A 24,277-nucleotide genomic window follows, 5' to 3' on the forward strand; every position below is an offset into this window, starting at 1 on the left:
TACAGCAGGGTTATTCACACTGCTGCTGGGGACGCGAAGAGCTGACAATAATAGTGTTGGCATTTTGTGCTCTGATTACTGTGACTGACTGTCTGATCACGACATTCTGTAGTCACAGCAGGAGGCCATAAGCTTTTGCAAACAGACAAACAGTCCCGACATGGTTAACAAATGCTTCAGATAACTGCCTGAAGACAAAAACAGTCCGAACAGATGTATACATATTGATAATGGCAGCACATCAGCTAACATGTCTTTCTTTTTCTCCCGCAGAAAGATGGTCTGTCAGTTTACACCAGAGCCACGTAAGTAATGTTTGACTATTACAAGACAGTACAACACGCTATGAAGAAGCTCTGTTGATGATAATTTCACTTACCTTTGGGGGGGAAATAGGATTTGCTCTCAGCTTTGTGAGGCCAGTCCACAAACAGGTGTCCAAAACGCCGGAAACTGGCTGTTATCTCATCTGAAATAAGGCAGAACACAGGCTTTTAAGGAAAGATTATCCTTTATGTGCAGCAAGATGCTAATCATGTTTCGGGAGTGATTTTAAGCATACCCAGTTTAAATTATTACCGACATTGACTAAGATGGCCCAGAAATTAAATGCTTTTGATCGTGATTTCACTGCTGTACCTTCGTCTATATCCGGGGGCAGTCCTCCGACAAAGACCTTGCGCGAGTAGCGTTCAACACGCTCTCCGTTCTGGTGTGGAAAGCAGTGTGGAGATCCCAGGCCCGCGAGACCCTGATCTCCACGCTCATCATCTGGGAAACCATCCTCCATGGGGAAGAGAGAAGAGTGGCCTGTGAGAGAGAGAGAGAGAGAGAGAGAGAGAGAGAGAGAGAGAGAGAGAGAGAGAGCAGGAGAGGTTTATTTCCTGAAAAAAGAACTAGGAGTAAAGATGGTGGTGGGGTTGGTGTTGTCATGGTAACACTAGGGCAGCAATGACAACCAACTGTACATTAGCACTTTACCACCAGCAATGGGGGGAAGGTGAAGAAGCACTTTCTTTAGATTTTTTTTATCTGACAGCATTTGCTACATAATTTGTGTGTATGTAGTGTGTAATGCAAATTTGCTACATTAAAGCATACAGCATTTCATCTATTTCCTTGAGCCCTGTGTGACTCTGTTAACACCATCTGGTGAGAAGAAATTGCTGTAAATATTTCTTTAGCTCTTCAACATCTGCAAATGCGCTCAAAAGCCTACAACCATTATAAAAATGCTGCTGTCTGGGAAAAAAAGGAAGGGAGGAGTAACAGGAGAAACAAATATAGAGATAATCATGAAAGTCAAGTGGTTATGACTTAATTCCAGTTATGGAGCATGGAAATTACTGTTTGAAAGTACGTATTAAAGTCATATCCAAAGAAACTGGACTGAACGAGAACTGTACATACACAGTGATTCTCTCGGTGAGCGAGTCTAAATTGTTTCACAGTGGACGTGTGCATGTGTGTGTTGTAGAGGTTAAGCCCTCCCTGGCCTATTCCTGCTCCCATACAACCCGCCCTGAGCTGCTTTATAAAGATTTATGCAGGGAGTTAGCCTCAGCTTACAGTATGTGATGTGTGTGTGAGTGTGGATGAGCATCTGTGTCCGGCCATGTGCCTGGCCATGTGTCTGTGGCTTTCTGTTGCAGTGTGTGTATATAAATCACATACTATGCTTTGTGTGTGCCTCATTAGCTTTCAGCTAAATGTGACACCAACAACTTCTATTGTTTGACTTTAACAATCTTGTAAAAATGTGTGTGAAGATGAGAAAATGCAAGCAGATTCAAGCACAATGAGAGAAACACTTAAGGATGAAAGATGTATAAGATCACTTCACAAGCTTGAAACGAGGCTCGACACTTAAGACAAACATGTCACTTCACTGTACGGATACAAAGCGCAGGGCAGTGCAAAACTTATATGAACAAAAAAAACCCAATGCACCATAACCAATAAAATTATAACAGCACAGTTTAACGTGACAAAATCAGCAAAAAATATCGAGACACGAGACATAATATATCCATGATTATAGGTTACCTCGTCTCCTGCTATAATTCCTGGCTGCATGTGGAATAAGGACAAATTAAAGGAGAGAATGATTATTAAAGATGCATAATACACTATACCAATAAAAGTGCCAGGTGGTTCAAGACAATGGAGTGATGTTCCATTGCCTGGCTCCCTGCCCTCCATTTTATTAATCAGCTGTGAATCATAATCAGCCTGTGGAACTGTCAACATGCTGCTTTACTGACACTAGAGTGTGAAGTTTAAGTTTCTGTCTTTTTTAACAAGGTACAGTCTGTGGGCCAACTACTTGCAGCTTGAACATGTCAACACAATGATTTTATCTCACTGCATTGAAAAAAAAAAAGGATGAGGGTTGTTTGGCATGTTTCAAGGTGGACACTTGTCACCTGGCTATTTATACAGCACTTACAAAATAAGGTTGCAACGTGCTTCATTATCAAAAGGGATAAAGGACACCATCAGAAGACACAAAGAAGACAAAAGACAGAGCAGAATAACAGGAAGCTCTGTAAAATACTTGCAATGAATTAATAATAATAATAATAAATAATAATAACTATTATTCCTAGAGCAATAAAAACCTAAGTAAAACACAGACACTGGAATAAGAACATTAGACAAAGCAACCGAAAGGCAAAATGAATAAAATAAAAAATATAAGAATGTTTTCAGAATACTTTGCTGACTTGAGGCCAGGTCAAAACAGGCCACTCTGAACCCATGTAACCTTGACAGAAATAGCACAGTAACCTTAACTCTATAAGAAATAGTGATGAGGCTCCTGCTCAAGCAAGCTCAATTCCTAACATACAGCAAGCAGACTTCTCAAGGAGAGGGGAAATAACACAGAATAAGTTTTTGATGCTTTTTTTTAAAGTATTGTAACCTTTATGTATACAATACTTGTGAAAGCTTTTACTTATTCCTGTTCCCATATAGCCAATGACATTTTCTAAATGCCTCAGTTCCACTACAGAAATACTCCTTCAGTGTTAAAGGCCTTGAGGTAATTACTACTAAAAAAATTTAATAAGTCAAGGCAAATGAAATGAGAACATTTAATGTAGAATTTTCTCTGAATCACTTTACTTATGTATTTTCCTAATTTGTGCAACACTCCTTCACAAATTAAGCAAGACCAGAGCAGCTTCATATAAGCTTATAACAACTGAGACTTTGGTCAAACTCCCAAGTTCCTCGGGACAGGCTCAATGTGCTGAATTTGAGAGCCAAGGTCACGTGTACAGGCCCCTGCAGAGGAAATGCAAAAAAACAGTGAGGCACACACAGAAACATGCTCAGGGCCAATCACAAGGACGACAGCTTTGCCCAAATTTAATTGCAGAAATAACTAGGTAGCATACATAACACTGGCTAAACAGCAGCTCAGCTCATCCAGTTCACTCAGCTTGACTAAAAAGTACAACTGTGTATCATTGAGCAGGGAAAGAATAAACGAACCAAAGCCTGAACCTTGAGGCACACTACAGGTAATCAGGAACAGTGAACACACAATACACTGACCATACACAGCATTAGATGCTTCATTAAGGTCAAGCAGCACTAACATCAGCAGATTCAGTCACTATAATCCAAACTTTCAGTGGCATTGTTAGACTCTTAAAACCTCCAGCAGTTGCCATCATGTGTTCCTGGATGTGGGCAGCAATGTCGCAATATGTAATTCACCATACGTAATACGCTAGAAATTCAGCTCTCCTGACGTCAAGCTTTGGACCTTTAAACACAATAGATCTATGACAGCAAGCGTTTACCGTTGCAGCGTCCATTGTTTGCAGTGTAAACACGAGCAGCCCTGTGGCAAAGGAAGGCATCAGTGGCACCAAGGAGAGACAGAGAGAGGGCGGCTGCCACCCTCACATACAGTACGTGCAAGGCAGTTTGCCTCTGTTGCCTTAAGTGATGATTGTTCAACTTTTCCAGGTAGCTGCTGTGTGTTCGCCCTGTAGTCATGGCAACCACAGGCGGCATTTCAAGGGAAATAATTGTGTTAACCACTTACTTTTTGAAAGCACCATAGCGTTTTCTAAATCTAGATAGTATTCATAAGAGCACAAATGAGATCAGTGTATGGCTGTCTTAATTGGATGCTGCCTTAAAGACTGATGATTCACATTTTTAAAAATCTGTTAAAAAAAAATCTCAAGAACAAATTTGCTGGAAAGTGGTGACGATAACTTGTCCTTGTCCTGAGAGAGTCTTACAAAGCACTACAATACACTGAGTTTAATTTTTTAAACAATGAATAATAAAAGCGGTCTTTTTTGTTTTATTCATGCAGAAATTCAGTTCCTTTTCTTCCTTATAACAAGTCTAACACCCATCCAACAAGTCCATCAGGTTCAGTGTGATGTGTGTACACAGAAAGACACTCTTTTTACTCATTCTACTTAATACACTTACTGGGAAATATTTTTTCTTTGCACTGAGCTGAAGTGACAAGAATTAAAATGTGGACACTGGAGAGAATGAAGCATCGACCCAACTAAACCCGTAAGAACATGGAGAGGATGAAGAAGTGTCCAGAACACACAAGCAATAATCCTTGGCTCCCTCAGTGGACTTTCCAACCCAGATGGACATTAACTCTGGGGGGGAGGGGGGTCAAAGAGAGCTAGAAAGAGAGAGAGGAGGGAGAAAGAGAGGGAGAGAAAGAGGGGAAAGCAGATTGAAAGAGCGCAGAGAACGCTATAAAAAGATGCGTGTGTGAGGGAGAGAAAATAGATTGGAGGAGATGGAGAAACAAGCTGATAAAAAGCTGTGTGGGGGTGAGAGAAAATGAGAGTGAGCGAGAGAGATCAAGAGAATGGGGAATGCAATCTGTGTATGCTTATGAGACAAAAAGAGAGAGAGGGAGAGAGGAAGAGAGAGAAATGGTGTGCAACCTCTATCCGCTGCCTATCCGCTGGCACCATCTGTTTCAGGGCTTGATGACAGCTCCTGACCATGTGATCTCACCATGTGACCCAGCAATCTTGTGAAGAAACTACTGGCCTCTCCTGTTTTACATCCTGGCCCAAGACCAGAAGGCAAAAGCTACAACAACACAATTACACAATGATAAAAAGGGAAGGACTGTGTGCAAGGGCAAGGTAGAGGTAGATGAATATTAAACTGCTGTTGTGGAAACTGCTGCACGTACAAGGGATTTGAGAGAGGGAGAGTTATTTCTATACAGTTTAAAAGGCAATTTAACTGTGCTATATATCTTCATATCTTTCAGAAACGAACCAGCCCAGTGGTTGAAGATGCATTCCACGTAAGTGCAACATCCCTAATTTGAATTTCTTTGTTGCAATATTTCTTGTCTGCTTTGCTACTGTATCTATCAAAAGGGTAAAATGTCCCCCAGAAAACCCTCAAAAAGACCTAAAATCTAAACCACAACCAGAAATATTATTCACAGGACAAGAAGGTTTTGGTGCGCAAACCCCATCCTGGGGCCATTTTTCTTTCATGTTCTATCCCTATCTATCCACCTAAATCCAGCCACTTATTTCCTGGCATCAAAGATCACTACATCCTCTCCCCATGTTCTCATCCTCTTTCATTCCTCTCTTCATCCATGTATTTGTTTAAAGGACAAAGCAATATCAACAGTCAAATGAAAGGGAGGGACCTGACAGAAGTTACAAAACTAGGTGAAAGGTCATCACAGAAGATACTCATTGGTTAAAACCACAAGTGAGTAAGGAAATGGCAGTTGTTGACATTTACAAAGCAGAGGGGCGCAGAAAAGTAGCTGGATACAATCCCGGGCAAGCAGGGACACACAGGGCTCCAAAGTCACCACACACAAAAGTCAGGGTCATTTAGCATCACTCTAACTATCTCAACCTACTGTACTTTGAGTCACCTTCATAGAGAAGAACTTTTGGGTGAATCATACTATGTGTATGTCCACTTGGCTGGGGAAAAACTGACATGATATTCCTGAGGGAGCATGTTTTTAGTTCAGGGACTTAAAATGATTTTGTTATTGTTGTTTTACTTTTTGTTTAGCCTGTCATATTTTCAGATTAATGAGCAAATTTCATTAAATTATGTTTTTAAAATCTCTGATCATCTTTGATTGAAAAAAAATTCTCTAAATAATCATCTATTACATTTTGTACACAAACTCCCTATGACTTATGATTTTAATCTCTAATTTGTAATGTTAGTGGACCCTTAAAAACCCTGTATAAGGTTATCATACATACCATTGAGGGGCAGAGGGTTGTCCCCGCCTGGATGGGGAAACCCAAGACGACCTGGACAGGGAGACACAAAGCACAAACATTTAACATGATGGGGCCTACATGTGACTAAATGTGATAAGTTTCCGCATCAGTTTCATTAGAGACTACGACCTCCATTTCCCTATCTGTGCCTCTCTCCTTCTCTGAGCCTCATAGCATGCATTTTACATTGAGCCAGGCCCCATCTTGGTCGCTCACACACACACACACACACACACACACACACACACACACACACACACACACACGCACACACACACACACACACACAAATACATGTTATGATGCCAAACAAGCTTCAAAGTTATGCAAGGCCCGCTTGCTGCAGAGGGGATAATGAGATGAAAGAGCTGAAATAGTACAACCATTGTTGTATGGGTTCGGACTACCCTGTGATTGGTGCATTCCAATGCCTTGGTCACATGGAAATCTGCTGGCCCCTCCCCCACACCTCGCCTATTGAGCCTCACAGTACTCACAGTAGATGTGGTGCATAGAACAGAACTGGGACTCATAGCCCACAGAAACCAGGGCGGACCACCTGCAGCTTTGAGAGCTTCTATACCCTACAACAGATTTCCATACATTCACACACATTCATCACAATCTGGAAATTAGCCAAATCAAAATATAATTGTCAATTCTCTGTTAAAATAAAATCAGAGATGCCAACCAAAACCAAATTACACACACAAGCTCAATTCCCCCAGACTGCACTGCAGAATTCATGAGTTTATCTCCCTCTGTAATTTAGCTACGTAATACGTGCTGATAGGAACGCCATCCAAAATCAAAGTCCATTTGAGCAGAACACATCATATTGGATTTTAAGAGCCTTGAATAGTCTCAGAGGAGCAAGTGTTCAAGCACGTAAGCACACCACATCCCTGTGTGTCTGCAGGGTTGTGCGTGCCCGCTCCATGAACCTTATTTGCATGTTGCTGGCATACTTGTGCAGTACAGTAACAGTTAAAGCACATGCATGCACACACAGCACGCAGTGGTGTGGTGGGGTGTGTGTGTGTGTGTGTGTGTGTGTGTGTGTGTGTGTGTGTGTGTGTGTGTGTGTGTGTGTGTGTGTGTGTGTGTGTGGTGGCTGAACAGAGGGATCCTTTCTGTCAGTCAGGACAATGCTGGAAGCGATTCAAAGCCACTTCTACTGTAGACATTTTGTCTCGCCTGTTCCTTTGCTTCATCGCTCTCACTTTGTTCAATATGTTCCGCTGGAATGAGAAATTTGCGCTCTGGTTATGTGGATCTAAATGTGCTTGTGTATTCATGCTGTCCGTGTTCATTATATTTGTGTTCATGCATGTACATGTGTGACATAGAGCAGGAGAGAGCTCAAAGAGTCAGTTGGCCTGGAGAAGAGTCTGCACTCAAAGAAAATGTGCTGTAATTATGTTTTTATTTTTACTTTGCTGTGAGGGAAAAGGGAAGAAGTCTACACTACACTGCTTAGTCTGGACTATAATTATGAAAACAGGGAATAACTAGTATAATATTTTGTAGCAGGCCAAGGGCTACAAGACAAAAAAGGACCAGGAATATGGGATGGGATATGGCGTGATGCATCATGTGGAAGCAGTAAAGAATGGGGTATTGTACAAGAACGAATCTGAAGAAGAGGAGGCTGAAGAAACATGGGAGGTCAGATGAGAGGACAGATAGGAAAGATAAATGTGCAGTGATAGAGTCTTACATGTTTGACAAATTATAGAATGATAATTAATATGAGGATTCACAGATAAATACTGACAAACAAGTACCAAAGCTGTGCTAAAAATGGAAAGAGAATGCACATTTAACTAGGAAGTTGAGGGCAACATTACTTCTGCTAAACTATATGTAATTTCATAACTATTTCAAAACCCTACATGGTTTGATTGCTAATGAAGCAGAAGCTCGCAGTTTTCACTTAACACAACTTGTTTTGTCTTCTGGTGCCAAGCTCTTAGATCTAACAGTAGTAGGAATCTCTGCCAGCATTGGTTGGAGCTAGGATACCTAAACATGGCTAATGAGATAACTAAGTCTTCTTCTCTTAATATTGAGGGAAGATTTACTACAGCGGAACATTAGATCACAGCTGGACGTGGTTGAGCACAGTGGGTGTGAGGCTGAAATAAATAAGAGGTGATAGTGAACTGTCTGCAGCTCGGGTTTTTCACTCCTTGTGTTATTCTGGCAGTGAAACTGGTATGTACGTTTTACATGGCGATGCCTTTTCTGTAGAACAAATAGCAATGTATACATGCAATATAATTAAACAGGTAATAATTTACTCAAATGTATTACTGAGAGTTGGAGACAACTAATGATATATGTGCTGTGTTTGATTTTCTTTTTGTGCATAAACATTTCAGTGTTCCAAACCCAAAACTGTGGATAAGAAAAGGAAAACAATATCTTGTCACTGCCATTTTGAGATATTTTACACTGAGGTTTGAGTTCCAGCAGAGACACAAGCTAATCCGTTTCTGGTGCTCAACTCATTGATACGATCTAGGATTAGGGGGAGAAACTACAACTAAGAAATATGGCTCACATCTTAAACTACTCTATAGTATATAGATACATAGTATAATCTATATATCAATCATGCATTTCCTGGCAAACAATGATCATTACCACCACTACTCCTACAAGCTACCCCCTCTCAACCAATGCCTAATATTGGCCACAGAGCTGTCTGTAAGTTAAGTACTATCTACCTATAATTACTGTCAGTTGCATCCTTGAAAAAAAATAAACAACACTGGTGACCTGCTGTATTCAATAACCCAATTCTGGGTTTCCACTGACTAGTGTTGCCTAACACCATTCAGTCAATAGCAGACATTGGCTGGCCTCTATTAATCAATAACCAAAGTCAGTTATAATTCACTTTCAAACGGATGATTCTCTTTTTCGGCTAATTGTAAGTGTTACACTGTACTATAAAGAGTATCTGCACATGTGTAAAAACATGTTAGTAATTATCATACCCATATAGGGTTAAGAGCTTCAAAGACCAGGAATACAGGGATTTACACTGACATAGAAATGAAGCAAAATATCTTTTAAAAGGTGCAAAATTGCACTTAGTTTATAAGTACTTTTTGCAAACTGTTTTAGTGAAAATACCTTCATTCTGGTGACCTGATGTCAACAGATAAACAACTACAACTTCACACTACGGATAACAGCAACATGCATTTAAGTCCATCACAGCTGTGCCAGACTATTTGGACAGAAACAACTCTGAGTCATTGTGTTTAGAAAATTGTTATCATCTTTCAAAATGGGAGCAAAAGGGGAGGCTCTGCAGCTGTGATCATTAGAAACTAATAATGGCCAACAACTTCAGTTCCTTCCATCGCTCACACAAATACCCTCTTAAATACAAGGGCTTCACCTCCATCAGCTCTGTGTTCATTCAACATCTCCTCAAAAAGCAGGTTGTTCTTTTGAAAGAACAGCCCTGACTTCTGTCTGACTGACTGACCTTCCTTATTCCTTATTATTGATCATAACACCAGAAGTAGACACAATGTTGAGATCTTCAATCTGTGGAAGTGAAGCTTCTCTGCTAAGAACTGAGGTGTTACATTGTGAATAAGCATGAATGTGTGAGAGGTTACCAGGTCTATTTCACGTGTAATGCTCCTACCAGATGCTTGGCCAATGAGAAACAGTCATGCCACACACTTATCTTCATCCTTACATTTACTGTATGCATGAGTAGAGTCAATTTACCTTCAGTTTTATTACAGCATATGTTGCCATAACACTCTATTAGAAGTGTTTGAGATGACTCTTGGAGGCTTAATCATTATTTTGGAGCTTCAAATTTAATTTTATGTGAGTAGACACATAGCTTGGATAAATATTGTACATTCGCCATGTGCTTGCCAAACAGTAGGTGCAGGCCTGATATTAATAACTATGTGATAATTATGTAGAAAATACAGAAAGAGACAGCTAAACGGGGGAGAATACACTGGTGGGGTACACACCCATGCGTGGTTATTCCCTGTCCATAAATAAATATTGCGTATGGATCATCAGTGAATAAAATCATTGTTTTCTTTTGTCCATGGCACATCATGATGTTAACATCTATGCACTGCCTCTGCTTTCAACAATATGTAAAATGAAAGGGTAGTGTTGCTACTTAGCGTGTCAGGTTCTTGATTGACAGCTAACATTTTCACCTTTCAGGGTGTCCTGCTCAGCCCTCATGATGTCGATCAGGGAGCTCTCCAGTGTGTTCATGTTGAAGCTGTCAAATGACCTGGTGCGTTCCTATAGAGAGGTAAGAAAGAAGAGAAACACCACTTAATTTTCTTTTCTTGATTCAAAGCCATGCAGTTTACACAGATCTTCTTTTTAAATTTGTGGCAGCCAACGGTCTTTACAGTCAGCCACCAAGAAGGTCCAAGGGAGCAACTATGGCAATGTGATTTATCTACATCTTGTAATGTAACACTGCCTCAGTTAATCCAGGCTGACCAAAGAGCACACACCTACAAAAGAGAAGAGGCAGCATTCATCTTAATTTACAAAAGAAAATTTACTTTTTTTGTTATTCTGACTGCTTCACACTCTAACCGTGGCCTGGACATTCATGGCCAAGATAAGCTATTGATAAAAAAAAACTTTTTCAAAGAAGGAGTAGCCAGTCGCCTTCCCCATTATTTAGAACTAATTTTCACTTAATTCTTGCTTGTGCTCATTTCAGAGAAACATACAAGACATAACAGATTTCTTTGTGTTAATGCACATTTCTTTCGACCTTGCTTTGATAAATGCAATGGCTTCTTAATTTAAGATTCTCACACTTTTGGCATTGACCTAAATAGTGAGAATGATAAACAAAATACATCAGGAGTGAGCCCTAGTTTCACAAAAGAATCACTGGAATCTCATGTGCATTACTAATATATTCTGCAAAGAAAACACAGAGATAACAGGAAGTCAAATCAACCTTATAAAAAGATTTCACTTTTGATTCTTTTATTGTCTAAGCCTCTGGCCCAACTCTGCCATGCCACCAAACAGGAGCTCAAACAATAACTCAGACATCTCTGTGGCACAGGTGTGTGAACCATTGGTATCAAACAAAGACTTAAGTAAGACACTGGCGATCAGCAAAAATCTTTTTCCCTTTGTTGAGCAAATTTTATTTTTGTTGTCAGTATTGAATTTCTCTGTGTCATATTGTTTGACAAGATAGCCTCATGGGTTTGTATCTGTTTTTCAGTCTATGCACAATCCCCCTTTTCACAGGATTATTGTTTGTTTGAGTGCTTTAACTTGTACTGTAACTAACTAAGCAATAAACTCACTCATTCAAAGAGGAAGTAAAATAGAAGTTAACAGTAAAATGAGCAGTAGAACTGAGCAGGAGCAGAGCCAGTTCTTGAGCGACAGCTTTGTCACCTACAACAAGGGCATCCTTGGCATACCAGCCATACTGGAAATGTTTGTATGCACATACAAACACGTGTGAACACACACACCCATCTAGAGTGTATACACAAAATATGTGCTCACATCGAAAATATGTACCCCTACACAAACATGCATGCACATACCCTCAGTGCAATGCTGATAAGGCTTCTGTCTTGACCCCACCTCAAGCAAACAAAATATGCAGCTTCTGACAACAACTTGTTAACACACTGATAATAACTTGTCCTGCTTTCCTTCTGTCCAAAATAACCACTGCTAGAATTTGTATGAAATTTGTACACTTCTTGTGTACATTTACCATAGGTGCTAAATGCTTTATGGCCCCATATCTTCACGTGTTTGACTTGCTCATTCCTTCCTCTGGCTCTTCCCTGTTTTTTTCCAGTCATTCTACAATGCGTGTCATTTTAAAAGCAGAAATACCTTAAAAAAGAGCTTTCTATTCCTCATTCATGTACCAGATATCCTACATTGCACGGAGCTGTAATAAGCTGTAGTAAATTGTGTATCATGACTAAAACGTTTAGTCATGATTATTTTTTTCTGATCTCTCTGGTCACAACTAAAATGAACATTTTCCCCCTATTTTCTGCATCATCTTAAACATTTTAGAACACAGCTGTGAAAGAAAACCTGATGACATTCTTAAATATAATTTATTGTTAAAAACATTAGTTAATTACTAGCAGAGATACTGTCAAGAAATGCCATAATGTCATAAGCATTTTATGTAAACACAGTTAAGTGTATACAGTAATTTTTAAAACACTCACAAGAGCAATTAACACCAAATTAATTACATTTAGCACAGGGCTCAGAAGACAAAGAGGCTGCTGAACAATAAAATTACATGTTTGGAAAATATTAAAGCCAGGATACATCTCATGACCTTTTTGCTACAAGATTTAAGTTGGGAAAACACTGACTAACACTGAGAATTGAGCGTTGACCAACCAGGGAACTGTGAGAGATTTTTAGACCAAGGCATGACTCACAGCCTCTTGAACACTTACAAACCTTGAGGAATAAAAAGCTGTTACAGTTACAAGAAGCATCACTCTGCGATTTTTTCAGTAACTTAACCTGATGCATGGTTTAGGAGAAATGTGGACAGCCGCTGTGTGGTTTATGAGTTAAAAGCAAAGACCAGGGTCTTGCAAAGCGAGTGGTGCATTCATTCAATCAGGTGTAACAGCAGTTTACGTGGCGATCCAATTGAAAAAGAGAAATGCTATTTGTCTATTGTGCAGCATACTTGAAATCATATCCATCTCAAGCAAATAGAAAGTGAAAAGTGACAACTGTGTGCTGATGTTCACGGATTAAAAACAACACTAAAACATTAAACAAGAGGAATGAAGGATGCAACTTAATGTCACATTCACCTCTCCTGAAAAAATCGTCATACTGCAGCCTAGCATCAACACTGCGTGATCAGCTACTGCTGATCTGACTTGATAATGGCTAAGCCTTGTACAACAAGAATTACAAACATGTCTGTCGACCTCTATGTAATCCGTACAGTCAGTTACTCTTTCAATCTACTGCTTTGTCTTTCTAACAAATGCATCTAGGCCTAACCTCTAGTATTTATCCAGCAACCAGGTCAGGTCACACCCTCGCAGCAAACTGTAGGCCAGTGTCTAGAGTCTAAAAGCAAAACCACCTGGGGGGGGCTCATAGTATACCATGTTACGCCGTGAACGCCACAGGGGTCACATCCTACAGGGTTCAACAAAACGGTGAACCATGTGACCAGAGGGTCTGGCAGGGAGGCAGGCAGACAGGCAACTCACTTTATCATCTACTTTCTGGTGTCTGCAGTGGCCCCCCGAAATTCAAAAGCTACTTTCACTATCTCATCATCCAAAGAGCTTGGTTGGATGTCTGGCACACTTGCTGGTGAAATGGCCAAACTTCACAGCTGTAGCCAAAATTTCACCAGCACTTGGGCTTTTAGATTATTTCCCACACTGACTAAAGGAACATACTAAAACAGTGATGACATGGTAGAAGAACACACCCAGTGAACACTCTCCCTCAAAACAAACATCAACACAGGGATATAGGCCAGACTGTGTCTACAATTTTCTCATATCCGTCTCAGTATCTTATGTGTATCTTATGTGGACTTTTGGCTATTGCTTCAGGTCAAATAAACCAAACATTCAAAGACAGGGGAAGCAGAAGCAAGCAGAGGACTGGTTCCTATGGCAAGTACATATCCTAGCATAGGCAAGCACTCAAACACATAATGCAAGATAAATACATAGGTATTAGAAGCAGCAAGTTCCGGTGTTTGTGGCATCTGTCACATGTGTACAGTCTGTGGTACCAGTTAATGCAATTACATTTTGGCTGATGTAGTATCGCACGGCAAATCCTATTATGTTGTTTCAGGAGAATAGGAATTCATTTTGTGGCTGAGATGGACTGGGTATGGCTGACTTGAGGCCTGGCTGGCTCTCTGCAGTTGCTAAGCATTAGCCTGGAGAGGTGCAGACGGTGATTAATCATCAGATTCGTGCATCCTTCTCTCTCGACAACTGGCCAGCTGACCAGTACTCAGAGTACTCATCCCTGACAGATTGCAGGGCGTGGACAGATAGATACACAGATACACAGATATACACACACACACACACACACACGCATGCGCAGTCATGGTCATTCGTCACATCCAGAGCCACAAACACACACACAGATAAGCTGCAAGCAAGACACGCACAGTTTACAGGGCAGTCCATGTCACTATCTATGAGAGCTTGCCTACACTACCCAAGGCCATGGTTATAAACATAGAAGACATGGCATGATGTTCTATATTATTTGAAGGCAGCAGTGAAATGAAGCCCACTGTACCTGTGTAAACAGAAAAAAACAAGCATGATGACCGCCAATAAAAAAAGTCTGCATGATGGATTGATTTGCATCATGTAGCATGTGCAGAGTGCCTCTACCAAGCCCTGTCGCCATTTTTGAATGTTTGACCCTGAATCAACAAATGTGTGCTGAACTGGAAGCAGAATGTAGCAGGATTATATGCTGTATAAATGCATCATAAATTTTTAAATCACTACTTTTAAAAAAGGCAGCCTGTGCTCAGTGGATCAAAGACTGTGCACACATAAAAATAAATCAGATGATGGAATAATCCTGTGTTAGCCGTGTGGCAGGCATGAAACTCTGAATCACGCTTATTAGATTCAATTACCATGACCTACAGGTTCTTTTTAGGATGATTACTTTTATCATCCATTAATCTACTGATTATTTGATTGATTGGTCATTTAGCCAGTAAAATGTCAGAAAATTCTTTAAAATGTCCATCCCCATTTTCTGAAGCCCAAAGCAGTGTCTTAAATTGCTTTGTTGAAAATCCAGTTCAGAAAATCCAAACAGACTGAGTTTCAGGGGGAAAAAAATGAAAATATTACATTTCAGAAGCTGAAACCAGCTTTAGTTAATTTATTGTTGTTTTATCACCAAACATTCTGGTCAAAATAAAGTACATTCAATCAGTCCACATATATAGAAAATTAATTAGTAACTATCTTAACAATCAATTTATCATTTTAGTTTTTTGCAAAAATGGATTTCCTTTGTCTCCACAGCACAGTGGGCCACATAGGATGATCCAGGTAGAAATTATAACATGGCTGCTTTTCTGAAGAACTGTCGCCTGAACCACTGTTAGCCACAACAGGACCTCACATGTCCCTAGTCATCACCAACAGCTGTCACACGTCAATAACAGATGACAGTATGGGGCATTTGCACAACCCTACATAAAAACTAACAATATCAAACCTTATAAAGCCACGTTAGTTTACCTGTAACAAGTAATAGCCTTTCCTATTAGGCACCACAAAACGGAGTGGGCAATCAGATTTTGATGACAAGTAGCGAGGCAAAGAATGATTAAATACAGCATGCTGCAGGTGATTAACTCCAACATTAATCTTCCATGTCACCTGCCTGTTAATGAAAAATAGGGAAGTTGAGAGAAGTAGGAAGAGTGGGGAAAATAACAGGGTAAAGGACATGAGAATATATGGGTGCAGTATGATTTTCCATGCTTTTAGAGGTGTGAGATTATTTCGATATCCATTGGTGGGAAAGCTGCAGCCTTCTCCCTTATTTTTGTGCTCCTAATCACATCCCTGAGACAACGGAGAGAGAAAGAGAGAGAGGAAGCCCAAAGCAAAGAGGGGAAGGGGAAAGTGGCAGATGAAAGAAAGGGGATGATGGAGCGAGGGAAAGCGAGTAGTGAGGTAAGTCAAAGTAAAAAAGAGAAGAAAGGAGGGCAGGAAAGGGAAGCAGGTTGAGCTTTTGATGCTTGTGATTATGTTTCTTCCTGGTCTAAGTATTTCAAAGGCCTGCTATGACATTAAATACCCCCAACTGTCAAAAACAACCTACTACCCAGTGCTGGCTGAATGGTGTGTGTATGTGTAAGTCTGGGGTGCAACAGGAATGACAGAGGCAGGGGTTCCAGCAGTATTCACACTCACCCAAGAATTAGACTGAAGTCACTCCTTTAGTATATGCTATAGTATAGACTCTGCTTTGTCTTCTCCCTTTGTTAAGACACATGTGCAGAAGACAGAGGCCAGGGACTAATTAGGACTCATGCACACATGGGCACGTGTGCTTATGCACACATAGATAGACACAAGCTTTCTTTCTTGCTGTTTAAGAGCGTCTGTCAAGGGTGTGAGAAGGGCACAATGAGGCTGTATGAGCAGCAGAGTTATGTGCTTGCCAGCACAGCCTGGGCCGCTCATTAGTCTAAAAAAAAACATTTCTCTTGTTTAACGCCACCGTCACAAGGACCAGAGGTAATAGCTGAAACCTCCAGCTTCCACAGCTTAATGGCTCAGAGTGCCTGTTTGTAGATGTGCATGCATGCAAGAGGATTTGCATGTACACATCATGAATAAGGGAGGGATGAAGGAAGCTTCTTCCTTAAAAATAAACCTGTCAGCCTCAACATAATCATTAAATGCCAAACATATATGCAGCATAGTCACAACAGTGATGGTCCTGGGCAGACATTGTATAACCCTGCACACACTGATCTAATCTGAAAATTATCTGTGTCACACAATAACGTTTCAGGTACATAATTCACAGAACTGGTGACAGCACTCGAGATAACTTCTGTTGTGAATTGGCGCTATATAAATAAAATTTGACTTGACTTGACTTGACTTACTAACACCGCATCCTTTCTTAACTTTTAACAACTGATACTTGGTTAAAGACCTGTCACAACTGATTAGATGGTATTTCAGACAATCAGAAGTTGAACAGAAAGCTTGAGTTAGACAACTGTTGTTCAACATTTGTTTCCACTACAGGCCTGAAGAGACAGTTTAATCATACCCTTATATAACAGCACTGTATAACTCTGCAGTATGTAAGCTACACAAACAGTGAGGAGGGAGCTGTAACCAACAGTTACTCAGATAGCTTACAGAGACAATATCCTGTCCTGGCTTACTCGCCTTGAGGCCCTGCAGGTCTTGACCTGGTCACTGGCCAAATCTATCAATCCAAATCATTCCAGTACACCTGACATAGCAGCAGGCCCCTGACATTGAATTTCTCAGGTGAGGAATTAGGGAACAGGGAAACAAAGAAAGGAGAGAAATGAAGGACGGTGAGGAAAAGATTGCCTGGCTTTTAAAGAACAAATTTCAGGTCTAAGGCTAACTGCCAGCTGACCAGCGTATTAGCAGTGAGCCGCAGTGTGTCTGGCTAGGAGCCCATCGCAAATGCTAAAGCTGCTCTAATACAGCTAAGGCCCTGCCTGCTTCAGCAACAGTACTGGAAGATGTTCTCCCTCTGTGTGCCATGGTGCTGTACTCCACTTTGGATAAACTGTCCACCAAATGGCTTTGCCCTCAAATTGCATCTACACATTTGCACATACACACACAAATCACTGTCATGGCCTAAGGCAACGCCAAACCCCATGAAAGTGGACAGAGTGAAGGATCTTTGCTTTAGCGGCTAGCCGTCATTATCAGTGCAAGAAACTGACCAGTTGCATATTTCTGTTATGTTATGTTACAGAAATACTTCTTTATTGGGATCAGGTATCTGATTTAGAGTTGTGTGTTACAATCATATCTAGTCCAAAAGTGCACAAAGAAACTGACACTGTGATTAAGTAACTTGGATGGTACACAGGCAGAACAACAGGAATTCTTAAGCAAAAGCCACTGATCCTTCATCTGTTGTGTCAGTGCTAAAATGGAAACTATGTGAGGCAGTTTGACAAGGCTTAAACTGGAAAAGTGTGACAACAGTTCCTCAAGGGGTCTGTTTAGTGCAGAGTTACAGGAGCTACGGTATTTCAATTACCAAACCTGGGGGGTGCCTTGTGTAAGGCAACATGTGTCATCAGTCATCTGAACAGTGCATGATCTTGACAAGCACTGACAGGCACCATTTTGAGTACAGTTTTTAAAAAGTAAAACAAAGCAGTTCCAGCAAGAGCAATTCTTCACCAGTGGTAATAAAATGGGAGTGAAAGAAAAGGAAATGGCCGAAGCCAGCTGGTAAGACAGCTATGGCAATTTTCATGTCACAACTAAACAAGCCCTGACTCTGAAAGTCAAAAACAACAATGACAGAGATGTCTTTAAGACTGAACCACGGAGGAGGTTTCTGACGAATAAACCTGACACTTGGTTGCCTGTGTAATAATTTAACAGTGGTTGCTACAGTGACAGCTTCAACACTGCAATGTGATCGATATGCTCATGCCAAAATGACACATTTTTCAATTCAATTACGGAAGGAGCAGGACCGCAATACTGTCAGCTTATGGTTCAGAAAGATGCGTGATACATGATTCATAATTTAATATGCTTAATTATTCTTTACAAGCAGATCTTTGATGTACAAGCAGAAAAATCATAGTCAGACCAAAACCTAATTTCCAGGGCATATGCAGTGAATGCATAAAGTAGTTGCACTGTGAGTTAATATTCAAAAGCTTAATTTTAACTTAGATGTCATTAGAAGATGACCTACACCATGAGAGGCAGTAACTCACCAGCTCAAATATATCAACCAGAGCAAACATTTACAGTTGCACTAAACTGTGTTACCTCATACATGCATAGATACGGGAGGAGAGAGGAGCAGTTCTGGAGTCTTGGTAAAGTTTGGAAGTCAGTCCGCCTAAGGCACTTGCTTGTTGTCACAGAAAACGTGTGTAGTCTAAAATCAGGGAACTTGTCCATGGGCTCTCAAAATGTGCTGTTTAATATCACCTTACACCTGTCAGTTTCGGGTTAAATATTAATGTATGTATTAATTTCTTAACACCAATCTTCATATTGTTTTCTAATCCATACTAAATGATCAATTCCTTGTTACACTTGCTCTTTGTAAATGGGTTATACTTGCAATATCAGTCACAGTCACACACAAACACACACACACACACACACACACAGTAAGGCCATTCTACGGCCAACCTCCATCTGCCCTTGCAGTATCAAGAGGGCAGAAGGACAAAGCTATTTGAGCTGATCTGATTCAACCACAAGGAAGAGCAACATACTGCAGCTACAGTAAAGCAAGCTTTGGCTTAAATCTAATATGGGGATTTAACAGGAGGGACTCGCAACTGCTCAAAATGGATGCAGAATCACAGTTCTGATTAAACAAGAGTAACTAATGCAGCTAGGTGCTATCTGATGGCATCTACAACCCTTTTATATGCAAATCTACAATTATTTACTGTTGCCAAGTTAAGCTATGAATTTTCACTCAAATATTACTGCTTGTCAAAGTTGACTTTACCACAATATGACTCCAGAATCTTAATGATGATTAAGCCCTAATGATCTGGAAAAAGGTCAGATAGGAACTTCAACCCATGACTACCTACAACAATTAGGCTGTTATCTACTGGTAAATTGCAGCTCAGAGGTAAGCCTTGCTACTTATTCAGCATATAAATACACAAGACATGTCAAGACATGTCAGTACAAAGTCCTCATTGTTTGGCCTTTAGTGCACTGTCAGTCATTAATTGCAAGTTAAGGAAATACCTGAAAAGGTCAAAGCAAGCATCACTTTCCAAACTTTTAATCAAGTTAATTTGCTTGTTTGGAGAATTTTACTTCATTCAAGAAGAAAATGCTAGAATGAAAACACAGATTATGACTTGCCCCATGGATGGACAGGAAATTAAGTAGCCCATCACTAGTGGTCTCTAAGGCCAATTAGTTATGTTGTTAGGCTATTGAAAGACAGCTGAAACAACAAGGACAAGCAATCATTCAGACAATTTAACACTATCTACTCCATCCAGGATGACATTGGGAATTGATGGCAACCAAGTACCTATGACTGACCACAAGTTAAACTGTAGATGAAGGAACACTGTCCAAAGATGAGAAAGCAAAAGATCTGCATAGCACTCTCATCTCTCATCAGGTCATCCTTGCTGGGCCTATAGCAGCCTTCCTCTCTTCACCCCTGCTTCCTTATAACAACCGACACAATTAATCATGAGCTAGATCAATAAAATGAATTTATCTCCATGCTCCCTTTACCCCTTTCCATCAATCCAATTGGCGGTTTCTGCATGTGATAACGCAATTATTTGAGTCATCTTCATCGTGTGTGGACCATGCCATCAAAATCACAGTATGAGCAGGCTGGCATTTTGAAAGCGTGCTGCTACGCTTTGACAGCCATGACCTGGGTGATTAATAAAGCAGTAATCCTGAAAAATCATTTGGCTCCATTTCACTGAATAAAATAGACTGATAGGCTAAGGAATAGAGCTCCGTCCATTAAACTGCAGTATTACCACTGTTATTTTTCATTTCCTTGTTTTTTGCTTCTGACTAGAATATCCCATAATGATGAGATCTAATTTTGCCTTTTATATCTCAGTGTCTGTCATTCTCCATCGTCCATTCTCGCGATCGCTTTCCTCACACTCTCTCTCGTTTTCCCCATTTTGACCTCCCACTCCCTCTTCTACTTCCTTCTCCCCATCTTTCTCTCCCTGTCCCCGATGCCCCCCTCCAACCCCCAGCTCGTATACGTGGCACACACCACTGCAGTGACAGAGCCACATTAGTCATCATCAGGGACATACAGCTGTGGAAGTACAGAGCCTGGCAACTGCCTTCTCTGCTAACACAGTAACAAATGCATCATGTAAATCCTTGCCCTCCCCCCACCTCTAAAAATAGCAGTTATACCACATAGTGTAATAAAATTAATGGCTAACATAAATGACACGTTCATGTTTAATCATTCAGGCAGCGGGTGGCTGCCGCTGAAAAATATTCACACACAAAGCATTAACACACAAACTGAACACACACGCTTTAGTGCATAGGCACAAAAAAATACAGTTAAAGTTAATGAAAAGAATAGCATGCCAGAATTATTGCTAAATCATACCATGAGGCCATCACAGGCAAACTGACCTGAAAGGGGAAGATGTTATCACTGCGGCCGACTCCATCATCCATCCAGGACTTGGGGTTGAAGCCGGCGGGACTGTTTCGAGGATACTTCTGGGATGCCACGTGGTTGTTAGGGAAGGTCTTCTTCAGTGGAGAGATAGAGTTGATGGGGGTCATCCCGCCGTTCAGCCCCCTGCGATAATCTCTGCCCTGAGACCCTCCCCAGCCACCGCCACCACTACCATAGCCTCCTCCAGGACTCCAGGAGGTGGAGGAACCAGGGGAGGGAGAGGGGCTCTGGTAGCTGGCTGGACCCCAGGGGGACGGGGGCTTGTTCAGGCTGTTGGACAAATGCGGCAACTGGCTGAAAGCCGGATTCCTGTGCGGAAAGGGCGGTGGAGGGTGTGGAGAGGCTGGGGAGCGCCGGTGCTGCTGGTGTTGGTTGTGGGGATGTTGGAAGTGGGGGTGTGGCGGGGGAGCAGGGTGGTGCTGGGACAAGGCTGCCGCTGGTCCGATCTGGGGGGAGAAGTTCCCCCCAAATCCTGGACTGACGTGGTGTGAGAAGTTCTGGAACAGCAGGGGCCCATTGTTGGCAGACGCCGGGTTGAAGAAGCTGACGTCCTCATTGATGATGGTTGATGGTGCCGGCGGGATGGCAGCCGACCAGTTGTTGAAGCCAGTAAGTGATGACGAGGTTGTACTGGACTGGACTGGGCCTGTTCCCCCGAGACCAGATGTCTCCTGGTAGTCAAAGCCTGTCAGGACTGGAGACTCGAGACGTAGCTGCTTCTCCTTTCCGTTACTTCCTTCAGATGTGCCGTTGTCTGTCTTGGCTTCCTCTGACCGGGCTTTTTCCAGTTCTGAAATGATCCCACCACCACTTCCACCCTCCTGGTGACTCCCAGGGGACAACTGCTGCTGCTTTTCTTGCGTTTCCTGCATTTCCTGTTGCTGCTGTGCTTTGGGCTTCTCTGGGCCCCCCAGGATTTCGTCTTGCACGCTGTTGTGGGTGGCAGAGGCAGGGAAGAGCCAGGGAGAGCCTCCCGTGGTGCCATTCCCTGCGGCTGTGGTGCTGTTTATGAAAGCAGCAGGGCTCTGCGACACATTCTGGTGGTGGTGTGGGGGCTGCAGATGCGGGTGGATTCGGACCGGGAATGCAGACTTGTTGCCAGTGTTGTTTTGAACTAGGACTCCAAACCCGTAATCCCCCATTTGTTTTCTCCCCCCACACACAAATGTTATCCCGTGATCGTTTGGTCCTATTGAGAGAAGAGCACACAGGATGGCATGCACTGAGTTAGCAGTCGGCCCCTCTCATTCCACTGTAGATCAAGGGATTTAGAAACAACTAGGTGGTGGACACAGACATTTCCCAGTCACATAAAGGATCTTTTTTTCTATGGGGTCTGTTTGACTCCCTCAGAGAATTCCTAGACATATGATAATCACACAACACTGTCATGAATGAGCTCATTCTTGTAATGAACAATCTAACCTTATTACTCCAGGCAGTTGACAAAAGCCAACCAGTTAACATTACATCTTTAGCTAATTATAACCCCGTGACGTTGCCAGCTTGTCTACAGCTGAGCTGCTGGCAGCCACCAGTAAAGCTAGAGACACCGCTGTGTCGACTAGAGCCGACACATTCTCCATTTGGAGACGTTTTCCTTACGGAAACCAACTGACAGACCATTATGTACACACGGTATAACGTCAAAGAGAACACAGTAACACAAAATGTCAATGAATGTTGAGTATATTAACAATAAACCGTTGTAACGTTCAGAGGAAAAACACTCGACCTTGTTTGACAGCTGCCAGTCCAACCTCAAAATTATCAGATAGAAGTCAAACAGTTGTTTCCTCTGAACGAAATGCGGTCAATGTGTAGTGTCATGTTATTACACATTAATACACCTTTATACATGTGGTAACAGTCGACAGTCAGGCGGCTTAAATAAACTAGATATGTTAGCTGGCCAGCTAACATTTCTATCCGTTGCTAACGTTAGCTAGCTGGCTATTAACCGTTAGCACGAATGCTAGCTAGCCGGACCGGCTGGATACAGGCGAGTAAAATTTATTTTCACCTTCTGATCACCACCTTTCGACCTCGGCGATGTCTTTGTCGAGATCCTTCCTTTGGGATTGAAAGCAAGGTGGTGTCCTCGAAAAGATGAGTACGACAGGCAAAGCTTTTTCAGAGGCGATTTGAAAGCTGACTCGTACAGTGCAGTCGGTCAGCTTTTTTTCTCTCTCTCTCTCTCCCTTCTCCTGACGTGTCCTGCCTGCTCAATGACACAGCTCTCTATCCGCTGCCTCTGATCTGGACCGTATCACCAAAGAGCTTTGTTAAACGTGGCAATGTGTGGGATCTATTCGGCCGCGGTTCTTTTACAAGCCTTACTCGATGGGGTTCATTGTTCGTTTGATTTCGGTGTCTTTTTTCTCGCTGAGTGTCTCTCCTGCAGAGCCAGCCCAATTCCTTGCGTGCGCTGCTGTGGCTGCCCCTCTCTCCTGGAACCGACCGTGGCCGAATAACAGCGAGAGATCAGCCGAGACACACTTCCGCTTCCAGCGCCACCCCCTCCGCCCTGACCACTCCCTCGCAGAGCCACACCTCGATATGTGATTGGACGGAAGGCCGGCACGCTCGCCCAATTTTTTCATCATTTAACAGCCATGCACCAATAATACGCCCATGTCATCCATAAGTACTGCCCACTGAGGTCGGAATCATAAAAAAAATCCTCCCTCCACGGCCTTGTCCTTTCACGATGCAGCCGGTTTCAGGTCGTGAGAAAGCTGACATACCCAACCCCCCCACCCCACCCTCTTCTCTCGAAAGGATGGCAGTGCCTCAGAAAAAGCGCATCCTTGGCTCAGGCTTTTTGATCTTTTTTAATCAATGAGCAAGTGGAAATGGCCTGTTTAGAGCATGCATCTTGGAAAACAAAAGAGCCACAGCAGGAATTATTTGAAGAAGCTGACCACTCGAGTCTCAACAATGTCACTTTGTTCCCTACAAAACCGCAAAGAGGTGGTGACACTGATGAAAAACTA

General features: G+C 41.9%; 1 protein-coding gene across 3 annotated transcripts in view; it reads right to left on the bottom strand.

Moving 5' to 3' along the window:
- Window positions 1-23,827, bottom strand: part of cpeb4b (cytoplasmic polyadenylation element binding protein 4b) — a 31,864-nt gene extending 8,037 nt beyond the window's left edge. The window contains exons 1-7 of one of the 3 annotated variants that reach the window (XM_018691844.2): window positions 23,305-23,827; window positions 21,233-22,470; window positions 10,499-10,589; window positions 6,264-6,314; window positions 2,047-2,070; window positions 640-810; window positions 380-469 (exon numbers count right to left, since the gene is read on the bottom strand). In XM_018691844.2, coding sequence (XP_018547360.1) covers window positions 380-469; window positions 640-810; window positions 2,047-2,070; window positions 6,264-6,314; window positions 10,499-10,589; window positions 21,233-22,423 — 1,618 coding nt within the window. In that variant the 5' untranslated portion in view covers window positions 22,424-22,470; window positions 23,305-23,827. The remainder of the gene's footprint in view (window positions 1-379; window positions 470-639; window positions 811-2,046; window positions 2,071-6,263; window positions 6,315-10,498; window positions 10,590-21,232; window positions 22,471-23,304) is intronic. The other 2 variants (XM_018691845.2, XM_018691846.2) reach the window with 2 other exon arrangements.
- Between the last annotated feature and the right edge of the window lie 450 nt (window positions 23,828-24,277).

This window comes from Lates calcarifer, linkage group LG20 (genome assembly GCF_001640805.2).
Source record: "Lates calcarifer isolate ASB-BC8 linkage group LG20, TLL_Latcal_v3, whole genome shotgun sequence".
In the NCBI taxonomy this organism is placed as follows: domain Eukaryota; kingdom Metazoa; phylum Chordata; class Actinopteri; family Centropomidae; genus Lates; species Lates calcarifer.